Here is a 14677-nt window from a genome sequence, read left to right on the forward strand (position 1 = left end):
AAGAGGCAACACGTCACCTTTGTATATTCCTTCAGTGCCTGTTGTGCTTGTGCCTTTGCTTGTTCCAACACATTTACACAGTGCTATCCCAGTGACTGCAACGTAGTTGATGGAAGAAGTTTCAGTCGTGGAAACTGCAGATGGTCTTGAAGACCTTGCACACTTCTGAGTTTCAGAGTTCCAGCTCTGGGTTGTACCTCCTCATCATGGATGTCAGCGATTAGAGTCGATGGTGAGGAAGGGAGGCTCATAAATTGCTACTTTCCTGAGCGGGGCAAGCAAGTTTGAGTTCCGTGTAATCATTGCTATTCCTCTGGTGGACCATCTCAGCAAACCCAGTAACCTTTTGGAGAAAAGATTGCTGGACTACAGAGCTAAGCTGCGAAAACCTTTCCACAATGTAATCCATAGGTGTGATGGTTGACCTTGCACGATGGAGAAAGCACAACCTTGTGAGATCCTGTTGCACCTCCTGGACATTGATTGACTGCTGCTCAGGCTGCAGCATTGCAGTCAGACACTGGGCCACAAAAATGGCAAGTTCTGGAAACACCCAGCCAGTCAGACTGCATCTGTGAAAGGGAAAAAAACAAGGTAATGTTTCAGGCCAATGACTGCAATTAGAGTGGTAACATGGTTTTAGCAAATACGGAGTCGAAGGGAGTGGAGTTCATTGTGTGATTGCTGGAAGTAGAAGATCTTAAATAATAAATGGTAAGATAACACAAAGGAAGGCAAGATTGCAGTGGGTCAAGTAAAGAAAGGAATGACGGATCTAGAATAAATGTAAGAATCCCAGAATCATCACCTGAAGCTGCAATCTGAAAATGAACTAAAATTGTTGAATTTGGTATTGAATCTGGAAGGCCATAACTTGACTAATGGAATGATGAGATGCAGATCTTCAAGTTTCAGTTAAGGTTCTTTAAAACAGTGGAGGAGGCCAAGAATGGAAAAGTTAAGAGTGTGAGCGAAGCAGAGATTGAAAGATGAAGGGCAGCTGGAAACCTAGGATGCACTTGGGGACTGAAAAGAGTAGTTCTACAGAGCATTCGTCCAATTAGGATGGATAGATTGGGGCCTCGGCTCTGGGAGCTGAGGTTGAAAATGGCTTAGGGTTGAATGAGGATTGGAGGAGTGTGTTGCAGACGGAATGGTCCTTTCAGAATTCTGTAAGGGAGCAGGAGTGTAAGATTGTTGTTGTGGTTCTCAAACTGGAGGGAGTGAAGTGGAGAAGCCTGATCTGTTGAATGTGGTGGCTAACGGGGTGAAAGGTGAAAGTCCTATTGTGATTCTGGAAGGGGTGGGGGTGGTGGTGGAGAAGCAGCAGGAACAGATGAGTGGGGAATAGAATGAATCCAGTCCATTATAGTACAGGGAAATCTTCAGTTGAAGAAAAAGGGAAATGTTCCTTGCTCCCAAAACATGTTATCATCAAAACAGATGTGATGAAAGTAGAAAAACTGGACGAATGAAATAGAAGGAACCAGAGTCAGTGGAAGTGTAAGCAGATAGCTGTAATTTGTCAATAGTCTATTCCCAGAAATGAGGACCAAGAAGTTGAGAAAATCAGGTAAAGCGTCATAAATGATCAATGTACAGGAGACAAAGGGGAAAATTAGAAGCAATTTTTTCATTTCAGTGTATTAGCATGAACCACTTATGATACAGTCATTAGTGTACCAGAGAAATGGGTCACGGATCAGATCTGCACAGAACTGGAACATAGAATGCTTGACTTATCCCACAGATCACAGACATAGCTAGGAACTAAATGTGTTCTTGTAGCAGTACCTTCTATGTGGAGAAAATGGGTAGAGTTAAACTGGAGTGAGACCATGTTTGGCCAGGCTCAGGAAGGTGAGCTTGATTGCGTTTGGTTGGCCTATATTCAAGAAAGAAGCAGAGAGCTCTCAGGTTGTCCTGGCGGGGAGTAAAGATAAATAGGAATTTGACATTAATGTTAACAGAAAGATGGCAATGCTCAAGAAATTGGAAATAACTAAATTGGTGGAAAGTAGTGTAAGCATCACACTAATAGGTGGGGAGAGACTGGATAGGGGAGAAAAAAATAGAGTTGAGAATGTGAAGAAATTTTAGTTCTCTGGGACATGAAAAGATTGAAATGGTGGAGCTATCAGGACAGATCTGTTGGTATAGTCTTGAGAAGGAGGTATAGTCAAGCTGTTCAGTGTTGGGAACTTAAGGTTGAAGTTCTTAAAGGGAATACACCTTGAGGACAGCTGCATTCTAAAAAAATCACTGACTGTTCTACTCTGCACCATGAAGCTCAATGTAAGCTTAAGGAGCACTGTATCATCTTTCAATTAGTCATTTTAGTCATCCAGACCCAAAACTGATTTCAGTAGGTTTGGATCATTAATCCCTCTTTTTTTTTCAGATGGCTCTTCTTGGTGATACTTCCATGACTTTCAATTATAACTTGTTTTAGACTTCTGTTTCTTTGGCTGTTCCATAGCTATCTGTGTTTGCTTTACTCCATCATTCCTTTGGTTATTTAATCTATCCTATGGTCCACCCTATCACAGATCTTCCATTTTTTACCTCTGTTGCCAATTCTTTCCCACTATACTTGCTCAAAACCTGTTATATCTCTAACTTACTCCATGACTGAGCAAAGATCCAAGCTCTGTGCAAAGCTGTGAGCCAAAACAGTGCAGGACTTTGCCAAGATCCTTGATGTCAGCTGCAGGCTTTCTGGCAGGTTTCCCAGATACACCAAGCCTTCTTCTGAATTCTGCCCCATCAAAGTCCTTAGCTAAGAACATCGCAGTCCTGAGTTCCCTCTTTGCAACTTCATCCACTGGCAAGCAAAAATATTTTGCAATCAACCTATTCAGAGATGCTATTACAGTGAACCCAGGTCTGCTAGCTCGGATGTAGGGATATTACCACTATACCACAAGAGTACAATTGTGAATCCTTATCTGCCCTTGCTGCAGGCCGTTCATGCCCATTATCTCACTCCATGCAGATCCCAACTCTAATCTATCTTCTAGAGTATATGCAGAGTCCATATCTACACGGGGACAGAGTGTGAATTTAAGTGGTAGTGCCGTAGCTTCATCACCAAGTTTCTTCTTGCTGGTCCCCCATTTTCTGGCCAAGTTGCAAGTGTTGGATACTGGAAAGTATAAATTGTATTGGAAAAGAAAAAGGAATGAAATAAGTTGAGAGTCAGGCAAGGTAGCAGAAAGTGAGCATTGAATGTTTACATTATATGCGCTTTGTAAATCAGAAGAGATTCGGGGATCAGGCAGAAGTAGGTTACGAGAAGGATATGTAAGTATGAGAATACCATCAACCCACTTCCTTCACCAAGACAATCTGAAAACCTTGGAGCCTTCACTTTCCCTTGTTGGTGGCATTTCTGATTCTTTGTCAGATTTTGTTTTCATTTTTCTTAGCGCCTGCTCCAGCCAAATCCCATCACTGCTTTAAAGAGCTGCGGCCAAACTTTAAGCAGTGCTGATTATCCACGACAGTGGCTGCCTGCTGGGGTGTCCAGCCAAAGAACAGCACAGTTAGTGCTGGTGTAGCCACCAAATGAACAAACAACACAAAGTTGCTGTGCAGCCTACAGGCTTGGGTTTACCACACACTGCAATCCCCATACCTGCTTTCAGGAGGCTACCCAGTTTAGCTCCCATCGTGTTCAGCAAGAGGAAAGACAGTATATAAGGGGCTAGCTAGTAAACCTTTTAATCACCTTGTGTCACAGACATTACGTTTCATAGCTGTTCTAATCAATCGGTGAAAAGCCTGAAACATAAAGGAGCCAGCCTGCTGATAAATAGACAGCAGTGCTCTTGTTCCAAATTATTAGTTGAATTGGACCACTATCCTACCTCAGAGCCAATTTAATTGAACTAAAATGTGTTTCTCTTCTTCTAAATAGATGTGCCTTTTTAAACTGTTACTTGCATATATATTTTGCCCTTCAGACACGGAGATGCTTTCACTCATTCAGCCGACTAAAGTCCATCACTTCACCTTTCTAAAAGCGCTAGACAAGCGTTGCTGGCATTAGCATCGCTGCTGAGGCCTGCAGCAGAACTGGGGAGACTTTGGAGTTTCCACACACGTAAATGTCAATACAGTGCCTTCTCCATCATCAGCACTAAATTCACTTTGATGCCTCTTTTCTTCTCTTTATTGATCCCTTCATGAGAACGTAGATTTGTATCTGTTAATTAATGCATCCTGAAACAGCGTTTGTATTAATCAGTCAGATAAGAAAAATTGGATGCCTGCGCCCACATGACAACCGTAAAAGTGCTGTCCTGATAAAATCATTGATAGGCCTCAATAAAAAAAAGTTCCTCCTTCCACTCAATAAACTAATCATCCTGCTTTTAATTATTAGACTGAAGATGTGTGTAGATTGGGAATGTGTAAATCTAATTATTTACCAACAGCACTGTCTAGGTAAGGGGAGAAAAAGCTTCATCACAGAAAAGGTGCTCCAGACCACATATCTGGTATTGCTGTGAGTGGGATGAGTACTCTGGGTGTACAATCAATGAATTAGCCCCTTTTTCATTTCCCATTAAATCAGATGTGAAGCAGTATTCCCACTAGTAGGTTGTATCCCTATTGTAAAACATTTCTCGGAGTCTTTCAGAATTTTAAAAGTGAATACCTCAGTGTTACCAAACAAAGTGGCAGCCTGCATCATGGCAGCAAACGGTCATGACCCTTGCATTGTTTTCTGTCACATTGTTTCTGAAAACTTTATGATGCAGATTTGAGATACAAGTTACTGTAGGAAAAATCAAAATCATTTGAGCCAATTCCTTGGGGAATACACATGTGCTGAGAATTCCAAAACAACATCCTCACTTGTGTGGTGAATGATGTTGACAGCCACATTATTGAGGACATCCGCATAAATGTAGTGAACTGCTGCCAGATGTATACAGAGCAGGCAAGTCATGCTGTCACCCAGCATGCAGTGGTGTTTTGACACCAGCATCACTATTTTGGGGTGGCACAGTGGCTCAGTGGATAGCACCACTGCCTCACAGCACCAGGGACCTGGGTTCGATGCTACCCTCGGATGACTGTCTGTGTGGAGTTTGCATGTTCTCCCAGTCTCTGCATGGGTTTCTACCAGGTGCTCCAGTTTCCTCCCACAGTCCAAAAATGTGCATGTTAGTTAGATTGGCCATGCTAAAATTCCCATAGTTTTCAGGGATGTGTAGGTTAGATGCGTTAGCCATGGGAAATGTAGGGCTACAGTGAAAGGGTAGGGGGATGGCTCAGGGTGGGATAGGGTTGGGGTGGACTTGTTGGGTCGAATGGCCTGTTTCCACACTGTGTGTACAAAAGAAACTCCATGTAGCTCCTCCATAATTTCACATAATGGAACCTGCATTTGTTTGCAGGAAAGACACCCAATATTGCTACTTAAAGGGATTGTCAACTAGTTTCAGGTTAGTTGGTGGATGATTTATTCTGACTTTTGCTTAAAGTTGGTCAATGCTTTCTATAACATTTGGTGATCCATTAAGCCTTTTGTACAAACCCAGTTGCTTCTAGGCATGTATGCAATTGTATGCATTCTAATCTTAAGACAATACGACCAGGAGAGCGAACTGAGACTAGGCAGAGCAGAAGTTTTGTTTTTATTTATTCATTCACCGGGTAAGAATGTCGCCCATCCCTCATTGCCCAGACAGCAGTTAAGAGTCAGCCACCTTTCTGGAGTCACATGTAGGCCAGCCCAGGTAAGGACATTAGGACAATTGGACAAGGACAATTCCTCACAAGGACCATAAGACACAAAATTTATAGCAAAAGATAACAGTGTCATGCAAATGATGTATTGAACAAACCGAGATTGCTATTAAGTCTTCCATCTTTTAGGATGGGTTGCAGGTTTGAGTTGCATGTCACTGCTATAAATTCTGTGTCTTATGGTCCTGCTCCATAGTTATCTCATGAAGGAGCAGCGCTCTGAAAGCTAGTGCTTCCAAATAAATCTGTTGGACTATAACCTGATGTTGTGCGATTTTTAACTTTGTCTATCCCAGTCCAATACTGACACCTCCACGTTATAGTTTTCTGAAAGCAGTGTCAATACCTTCAGTCTGCATCAGTATAGGTTGCCATCTGTATTTGAGCCACTGTAGCAAACCAAATGGTGGCAGCTGGGCAAAATAGTCTTAAGCAATATTTGGGCAATCCACACACACCAGAATCTGTATTCAGTTTCACCATGTGGAAGCTTTGACCGCTTTCGGTGCTACTCTCACCCGGGGCCTCCAGTTGAGGATGAACCCAAGCATGAATGGCAGGAAAGAGTCCTGGGGTGGGATGGGACTGCCGACTGTAATGGCAGGGGAACCCTGCCCTCTTGCCTGGGAGCTGGTAAGCAAACACACTGCGTGAATGCCATTGGCAGTAGGATGAGCTCTTTCAGTAAGCATATATCAACCACTTATTGGCCTCAACTGGCAGATGGAAAAATCAATGACTAATCCTTGTGCAATGATATAGTGCCAACTTTTGTGTGTCTTTGCCTCTCCTCATTCTGCTATGCACTACTCCCCTAGTGGCTGGTGAAACTTTGCTGACTTGCAGTGCAGGGGTCCGCAGATGGTGTTAGAAAATGACCGCAGCCAGCTAGAAGACTTTGCTCTGGATTGTACCATGTTGGCATGGGCAGCAGTAATCTAAGTTGACTGGATGACTGGTGACAGCAGTGGTAGGCCGGCATGGTTAAGTGAATGAATGCCACCTTCCTGAAAGAGGACAGCAGGTTTATGCTCTGTGCGACTTCTGCCACTCCTCCAGGGCAACACCCAACAATCGTAGTCATCTCTAGGAGAACCGAGTGCTGCACTGCTGTGACACCCTGCAAGCCCTTTCCACACACTGCAGTGTACAACTGTGTTTGCGAGAAGCTGAGCTTATGCTACCCCAACAAAGTGCTCACCTGAGTCCTCAGTAGTAGGATCTGTGTACAACCTTGCTCTCCAGTGAAGTGGGTGTGTGACAGAGTGAGATGAAACTTGCGATTGTCAGGTATGAGACCGAGTAAAGTGAGACTGTTGATTTGTTGAGTGTGGTGAATTCAGTGGTCTTAGACTAGAAGTGTAGTCACCATTTGAGGATGCATTCACTGATCTTGACTCCTGTTGTGAGGTAATTGAATTTCTTGTGACACTACATCCAGATTCTCCAGCAGTTTGTTGAAGATGCCTTTCATAGCAATTTACTCCCATAAGCCCCGAGCGTGTATCTGGAGGGCCACTTGGCATCATATGGCTATAGGATATCCCATCTCCTCCAGTAAGGCCTCCAGTACAGAGCCGAAGAAATCTGAAGTCGAAGAGTGTGGTGCTGGAAAAGCACAGCCGGTCAGGCAGCATCCGAGGAGCGGGAGAATTGATGTTTCGATCATAAGCCCTTCTGATGAAGAGCTTTTGCCCAAAACATCAATTCTCCCACTCCTCGGATGCTGCCTGACCGGCTGTGCTTTTCCAGCACCACACTCTTCGACTCTGATCTCCAGTATCTGCAGTGCTCACTTTCTCCAAGAACACTGAAGCCTGCAGTCTCTCATTAGTCAATGTTTCATAGGACAGTTGCACTTGCCCAAACCTGCTCCATCCATAATACCCTTTTCAGCAGTACAGATTAGCTTGATGCATTGCTAGCAATCTTCAAGTGACGCCAGACAACCACAATATTGGCTCCCTTGCTGACATGTCCAGAGGTCTGCGCTAGCTGGTCAGTGAAATAATTGGAATGACTAGGCAGCACAAATGTGACATGCTGCCTGCATTGTAATCAGTGAGCTTCGGTTAATTGTTCGTGGAGATCCTTATGCAGTTTTCAAGGACCTTCCAATTTATTGTCGATGTCAGCATATAAGTAAACCCTCAAAATATTACTTCAAAAGCGCAGTGTGATTAATAGAGTAAGTATAAAAGTGAACCACTAATGCAGGCATTGGTGTCACCACCTTAGTTGCTCACCACACAGGGTCTGCTGTATGTGTGTCTTAAACTCCAGCGCATCTTTATAAGTAAACCTGTATTACCTGATTAATCTTTTGTACATTGTTATAAAGTACCTGCAAGTAAGGCATCCATTTATGATTTGAAAAATTGAGGCTGATTACCTCTGTGAGTACAGTATGTTATCACTGAAACCGAGTGGGATGGACACAATTGCATATTAAGTATATACAAGAAAACCTGCATTTAAGAGTCATCTTACATACTTTGCGTTACAGTAATCTGTGAACTGTGGTAGTCCTCCTTCTGTCAAGAGTGGACAACCTGACCTTTTTAGAAATGGTGTTGCTTAAAAAAAGCAAAATAAATAAATATGTTCAATAATCATGTTGTTATTGGTCATGACTTCGGCTGTTGACAGTTATTGCCATAATTTATTACCTGCCATCCCTTTCCACACTCCCTTCAAATGTGTGTGAGTGCTTGCACATGTGTAAATACACACACACACACACATTAATTGCCTTTGATGATTTTATTAAGTGCTTTTGGTCTGCTCTGCCAATTGGCAATCCGTTGCATGCCATTGGCAGGCCAGAAAATCCACCTCAAAAGCTGTAAACCATTCCTGTACAGTTAATAAGATGTATATCTTAATACTGAGGAGATAATGAATTAGTACCGTGGCTGGTATAAACAATAGGCTGAAAGGCATATAATGAGCTGTTTGTCATTAGTGTTCTAGTTAGACAGGGATGAAGCAAACTGATTCATGTAGCGAAGCCTTCAGTGTGACAGCCTTACCTGAACAGATGCTTTAAAATTCCTCCTCCCCTGATAAAACAGGAGAAATTTGCTATTCTCTTATCACACCAGCGTTAACTTTTTCTTAGCAATTGTGAAAGCAATGGCATTCGGATATATATTATCGAAAAGAAAGAAATTTCTGTGTAAAATAGATTTGAAGTGTGAAATAAGTTATAAACGAGGGCTTCAGTCACTTATTACCCCATTTACATTGAATTCCAAAACCCTTGTGTCTCAATGCCAACTTTAGGTTCTATATCCACCTAAATTCTTGAATGGCATCAGAACTTCAACATTGCACAAAGTAGAGAAGAAACCAAAACTTTTCATCTTGCTGCAAAATGAGAAGTTTCAAATTCTTCTCTCCTTTTAACAATATTTCAGTTTTGTATTGTCAAGTAATTATTCATCAACATTTCTGTTGAATCATAAAGGTTAAAAAATGATACCACCACATGCATTTATGCCAGTAGTTTAATCTAAGTGATGTTCAAGAGCCATAGCTTCCAGTTTGTAACAGAGTGAATAGGTAGAAAATCACAATCAAACAGAATGCTAGTTCAGTGCAGTAGGATAGAATGATCCTATTATGACCTCTGCCCTACAAGAATATAAGAAGTCCTTACCAGCATGTTTGCATCATCAAACAATTAATCAGAGCAGTACAGTTGAGCAATATATATTAAAATTTCATGATATTAATGTGATATTAAATATGTGATAACACTGACAGAACAAAATAAATTTGAAATGTTTGTCATGCTGCAAAATGAGATTGTAGTAAAACCTATAAAGTTTCCTTAGAGCCAAACCATGATTTACAGCATTTAATCAAAGAAATGGCAATCCCTGCTCATTTACTTCTCTCTCTACAAGCATCAGAATTTTTTTTGATTAACTCAGGATTTCTCACCTTGCCTCCCAATGCACCTCCGCCCCCCCCCCCCCCCCCCAAACCTGCTACAAAAGACAACTGTGCCCTTTCCCACCATCCTAAATAAAATCCCTTGCAATATGGAAAGCAAATAAGCTATTTGTTTTTGTGGATTTCTGTTTTAGTTGCAAAGAAATGAAAGCAATTTGCTGTATTTCATAATCTTGGGTATATGCGTCCACAATGTGTGACATTATAATGTTGTTATGTCCTTTTTTTTCCTCCCCTTTACAGGATTCTCCACATTATCTCTGGCTGATCAGATGAGCCTCCTCCAGAGTGCCTGGATGGAGATTCTGATCTTGGGGATTGTGTACAGGTCATTGTCTTTTGAGGATGAGCTGGTATATGCTGAAGACTACATCATGGATGAAGACCAGTCAAAGTTAGCTGGGCTGCTTGATTTGAATAATGCCATACTGCAGCTGGTAAAGAAATACAAGAGCATGAAGCTGGAGAAAGAAGAGTTTGTCACCCTCAAAGCTATAGCGCTCGCTAATTCAGGTTGGCAGATCTGCTTGACTATACACAGTTTCAACAAGTCATTGTCTTTCTCATCTACTCCGCAAACCCATCTAACTCCTTCTATGTTGGCAAAGTCACCTATAAAAATGAAAGTTTTTTTTTGGTTTAAACATATACTTATTTTGTAGTCAAAAGCCAATGTCTCAAGCTCATACTTGCTTCATGCTTTATGATAAGGCAAAAAAAAACTTAAAATCAAAGCAAAACATCATGGATGCTGGGAACCTGAAATAAGAACCAAAGGTGCAGGAGAAACTTAGCGGGCCTGACAGCATCTGTGGAGAGGGAAACAGAGTTAAAATAATAAGTCTCCTTCAGAAGTGAGGTAAAATTCTGAAGAAGAATCATAATAGACTTGATATGTTAACTCTGTTTCTTTCTCCACAGATGCTGCCAGACTGTCTGAGTATTTCAAGTGCATTCTACTTCTGTTGTCAAAGTATTCATTGTTGGACGAAAGCAATTGGCGATATACAAAAAAGTGATATCACTAATTACGGTGCTACATAATTGGAAGTGCAAACTTAATTATGTTGTTACTTTCATGAAGTCAGATGTACTGCACTGCTTCAATCTTGTTTAACAGAAGTAAAACCTGTCTTCAGTAAGCTGACGTTTGGTTTCAGAATATTCATTAATAAATGTAAAAATCTGAAAAGCAGATTTTGTTTCTCATGAGTGCATTAACAGCACCAGCACAAAAGAGGTTAACTTTTCAAGCATGTACATTATCCAGATTTGAATTTAAAGTGCAGAAGCAATTGGGAATGAATCATGAATAAAATCGTTTGTGCTTTGTTGTTCTTTGCCTTCTCCCCAATGTTTTATCGTGGTCTTTAGGCACTTTAACATTTGCATAAAGTTCATGATAGATCACTCTTTAATAACATGCTGATCGTTAGCTACCTGTATGTCAATAACAGCTCTGATGTTGTGTACCGTTGACAATCACGCCATGTCCCTCTATTTCCCCCTGCCTTCTTTTGTTTTGACCTAATCTTTGAACTTTATCTTGGTTGCCGGCCAGTAGTTTTCTCTTTAATTACAAGAAGGAAACTGTCAATAAAATCTGTTAAATGGAATGCAATGAGTAGCTGAATGGGAGGACAGCCATTTGTTCAAATTCTACAGCATTCAAGGTATTGACAGTTTGTTTTCTGAGGCCATATGTGCTGATCAATCTCAGGCTGGGCTCAGCCACGCTGAAAAATGAAAAACCAGATTGCTTTTGCTTATTTTCGGATGACAGCCCTTGATTTGGTGGGTCCGAGATGAACCTTCTGCCAAATTGTACCCCAGAGAACCAAAGCGTGACTGTTTTGAAAATTATTTTTTAATTGATTTTGTAATTAACAGTTCATCTCATATATTGATGTGCAAATTCCCAGATTGATGGGAGGGAAATTGTTTCAACAAAAAGTTGCACTTTTTCTATTTATCTCAGCAACTGTTGTTGGCACTTTACTACACTGTATGAGGGAACAAGAATTTCTGGGAGCAGTAAGCTTTCAGCTGTCATGATGTTTCTGCACTTTGTAAATTGAGAGAGCCAATACATTTTCTTGCCTACTTTATTAGATTGGTTTGAAACATTGACCTAGCTTCTGATTTGATTTTGTCTGTATACGATGTATATTTGTACATGTTCTGTTTTGCATACCAGGCCAAAATGCCATTTAGGTTTCATGATGTGAGGGTTAAACTGTTTTGGACTCAGATTCGGGGGTAGCTGATTAATTGTGGGTTTCAGCAATTCAGGAACAATCAAGACGAACCTACAGGACCTGACCTGGAATGCAGCAAATACGTTGGAATAAGCTGTCATACACAGTCACAATCTGAAAAAAAAATTGCAGGAAGTTTAAGCATACTAATCTTCATATTTTAGAGACTACAGATTGTAGAAAGCACTCCTAGTTTTATTAACAACAGAACTTGTCAGTGCAAGTCATTTTGCAGCATTTGATTTGCTGATTCATGTGAAATGCTCTTTAAAACAAGCAGAAATAAAAGAAAGAGAGAAAAACAGGCTCACTGAAATAAATTGGAAACAATACAGAACTTAATTATCCATTGCGGTAGAAATATGAAAGCAAAGTATTAATACAGATGGAAGTACCCTTGATATTCAGATTAAAAGCTAGTTTTGCTTCACTTCACTGAAAGCTGTTCCATTTAGAATATTATTTTCCTCTCTTCAATCATAATGTTAAACTTATTTTAACATTTCACTGTTAGATCCTCATTGTTTATAAATTACAGTATTAATTGCTGTCATTGTTGTCCATTTGTAGCTATTCAGTAAGTTTCATTATATCATTGATAGAGGAAAGTAAGTTGATAGGGCAATTCTTCTTTTTCTTCTTGCATAGTCCTTTGGGGCTGAGGCTGACAAGGATAATTAACGGAATTTAAATTATAAAATGTACATTGGAAAATACTTTGGTTTTGCAGCTAAAATCTAGAGAACACAATCCAATATTGGATCCTTTTCAGTGAAAGAGCCATTTTTTTTCCTTCATTTGAAAGTTTGGAGTGTTCTGTATAAACTTGTAGTTATGTATAAGTATCTGATCAACAATTTAAGAATGCAGAAACATTAAGTACTTGAACCATAAGTTAAAATATTTAAATGTCAAAATACAATGTACTCTTTCTTTAAGAGCAGTGGTGTTAACAGAGTTTTCACGTTGTCTTGTATAGATTCAATGCACATAGAAGATGTTGAGGCTGTTCAGAAGCTGCAAGATGTCTTGCACGAGGCCCTGCAGGACTATGAAGCTGGGCAGCATGGGGAAGATCCACGCCGTGCTGGTAAGCTACTGATGACTCTCCCTCTTCTCCGGCAGACCTCTACCAAAGCTGTGCAGCATTTCTACAACATCAAACTGGAAGGCAAAGTTCCCATGCACAAACTATTCTTGGAAATGCTGGAGGCCAAGGTCTGACTAGAGGATCCTAGGCCTTCCCATGAAACCACACAGAATGGGTTAGGCCACAGCAAAGGGAAGAAACGTAGGAATTGAACCAGACAAAAGTTAACTGTAGTGTTTAATTGAAAAAAAAAGAACTGCACTGATATTTAGCAGTATGACTGTGAAGCAGCTTTCAACTTCTCATTCTTCTAGGATTTTTTCATGCAGATTTTGCTGTTGAACTTTTTAATGAGGTCTCTAAATGAAGAGAGAGAAGGAAGCCAGCCCTGCCAAAGGATGGGAATCCATAATGTGGATGCCATTGAACTAATAATAAAGAGAAATATCCCCATCAACAAAGGATTCAGACTGACAACTGTTTTACCTAGCAGTACAGCGCATTGACTGAATGCAGTATTAGGTTCCATATGAACAGTCTGTAATTAGGCAACGGAGCAGCGTTGCATTGGCTGCTTCTTCTCATTGCATTTTTTCCACCTTAGATCAGTTACAGCCATTTAATTCCTTAATTGTTTTCAAGTCTTCCAGATATTTCTTAGGTTAGGAACTATGTCTATTTCAGGGAATAGTGAGCTTTACTCAGTCACGCAATACTGAAAATACTGCATTTATTTGCTGGCTGGAAAAACGATGGACAGTTATGAAGAACAAACAAAACTTTTTTTAAAACCTTTGTTGTTGATGTTGTTTATGGGTTTTTTGTACCAGCTTTACCACTACAGCCATTTTATTAATCTGTGAATTTATCTTAAGCAATAGTGAATGAGAAGGTGCATACTTTTTATGGATGCAATTTATGTTGAGTGCCAGTTCAGTCAAAATCCTCAACTTCTTTAACACACGGTAATACATAGCTTCAAGTTCATTATTGCAATTAGATTACACCGTTATTAATAGGCTAGTTGATCTGACAATTGAATCCAACGCAACAAGATTATACACTAGCTTGCCCCAGTATACCTTGGAAATATGGTACTAATGTAAAATAATGTACTTTACAGGCATATTTATTAACCATTCAAAACATGACTGTTAAGGTGTAAATTTGATTTAGCATCTAATCAGATGTTTTTCCTCCCCCTTAAAAGCTACATTTGCTACATTTTAAAACAAATGAAGGCGCTAACCTGTACCAAGTACTCAAATGTCAGTATTAATAGCTGCTCCCTGTTGTACCATGTGACATCCTCTTCTGTGTACACTTATGTAATCAAAGATTGTGAGCCTAACCTGAGGTCATGTATTGGAAACAAAAAAAATGTTGTAGTTCAGCTTGCAATGTTTCATGTTTGCTGTGTTCTTCTAATTTTTAGTTGAATTCAAAGACTGTTGTCTTGTTCTTATTGTGGTGTTAGATTCTTGTGATTGTACGCATTAGACACAGGGTAGAATTAGAGACAGTAATGGATGTAAAATTCCTCAGGAGATAGTGTATTCTATTCCTTACTGGTGATAAGATTGCTCCTATTAATAATAAGAACAAATAG

The 14677-nt window shown here is 40.3% G+C and overlaps 1 protein-coding gene across 11 annotated transcripts in view; it reads left to right on the forward strand.

The window, feature by feature from the left end:
• Nucleotides 1-14260, forward strand: part of esrrga (estrogen-related receptor gamma a) — a 238567-nt gene extending 224307 nt beyond the window's left edge. For all 11 annotated transcript variants that reach the window (XM_043695802.2, XM_087991325.1, XM_087991324.1 and 8 more), the window contains 2 exons: nucleotides 9964-10233; nucleotides 12958-14260. In XM_043695802.2, coding sequence (XP_043551737.1) covers nucleotides 9964-10233; nucleotides 12958-13202 — 515 coding nt within the window. In that variant the 3' untranslated portion in view covers nucleotides 13203-14260. The remainder of the gene's footprint in view (nucleotides 1-9963; nucleotides 10234-12957) is intronic.
• The last annotated feature ends 417 nt before the right edge of the window (nucleotides 14261-14677 follow it).

This window comes from Chiloscyllium plagiosum, unplaced genomic scaffold (assembly GCF_037043375.1).
Source record: "Chiloscyllium plagiosum isolate Xiang-an unplaced genomic scaffold, Cpla_swu_hap1 HiC_scaffold_10, whole genome shotgun sequence".
Lineage (NCBI taxonomy): Eukaryota > Metazoa > Chordata > Chondrichthyes > Orectolobiformes > Hemiscylliidae > Chiloscyllium > Chiloscyllium plagiosum.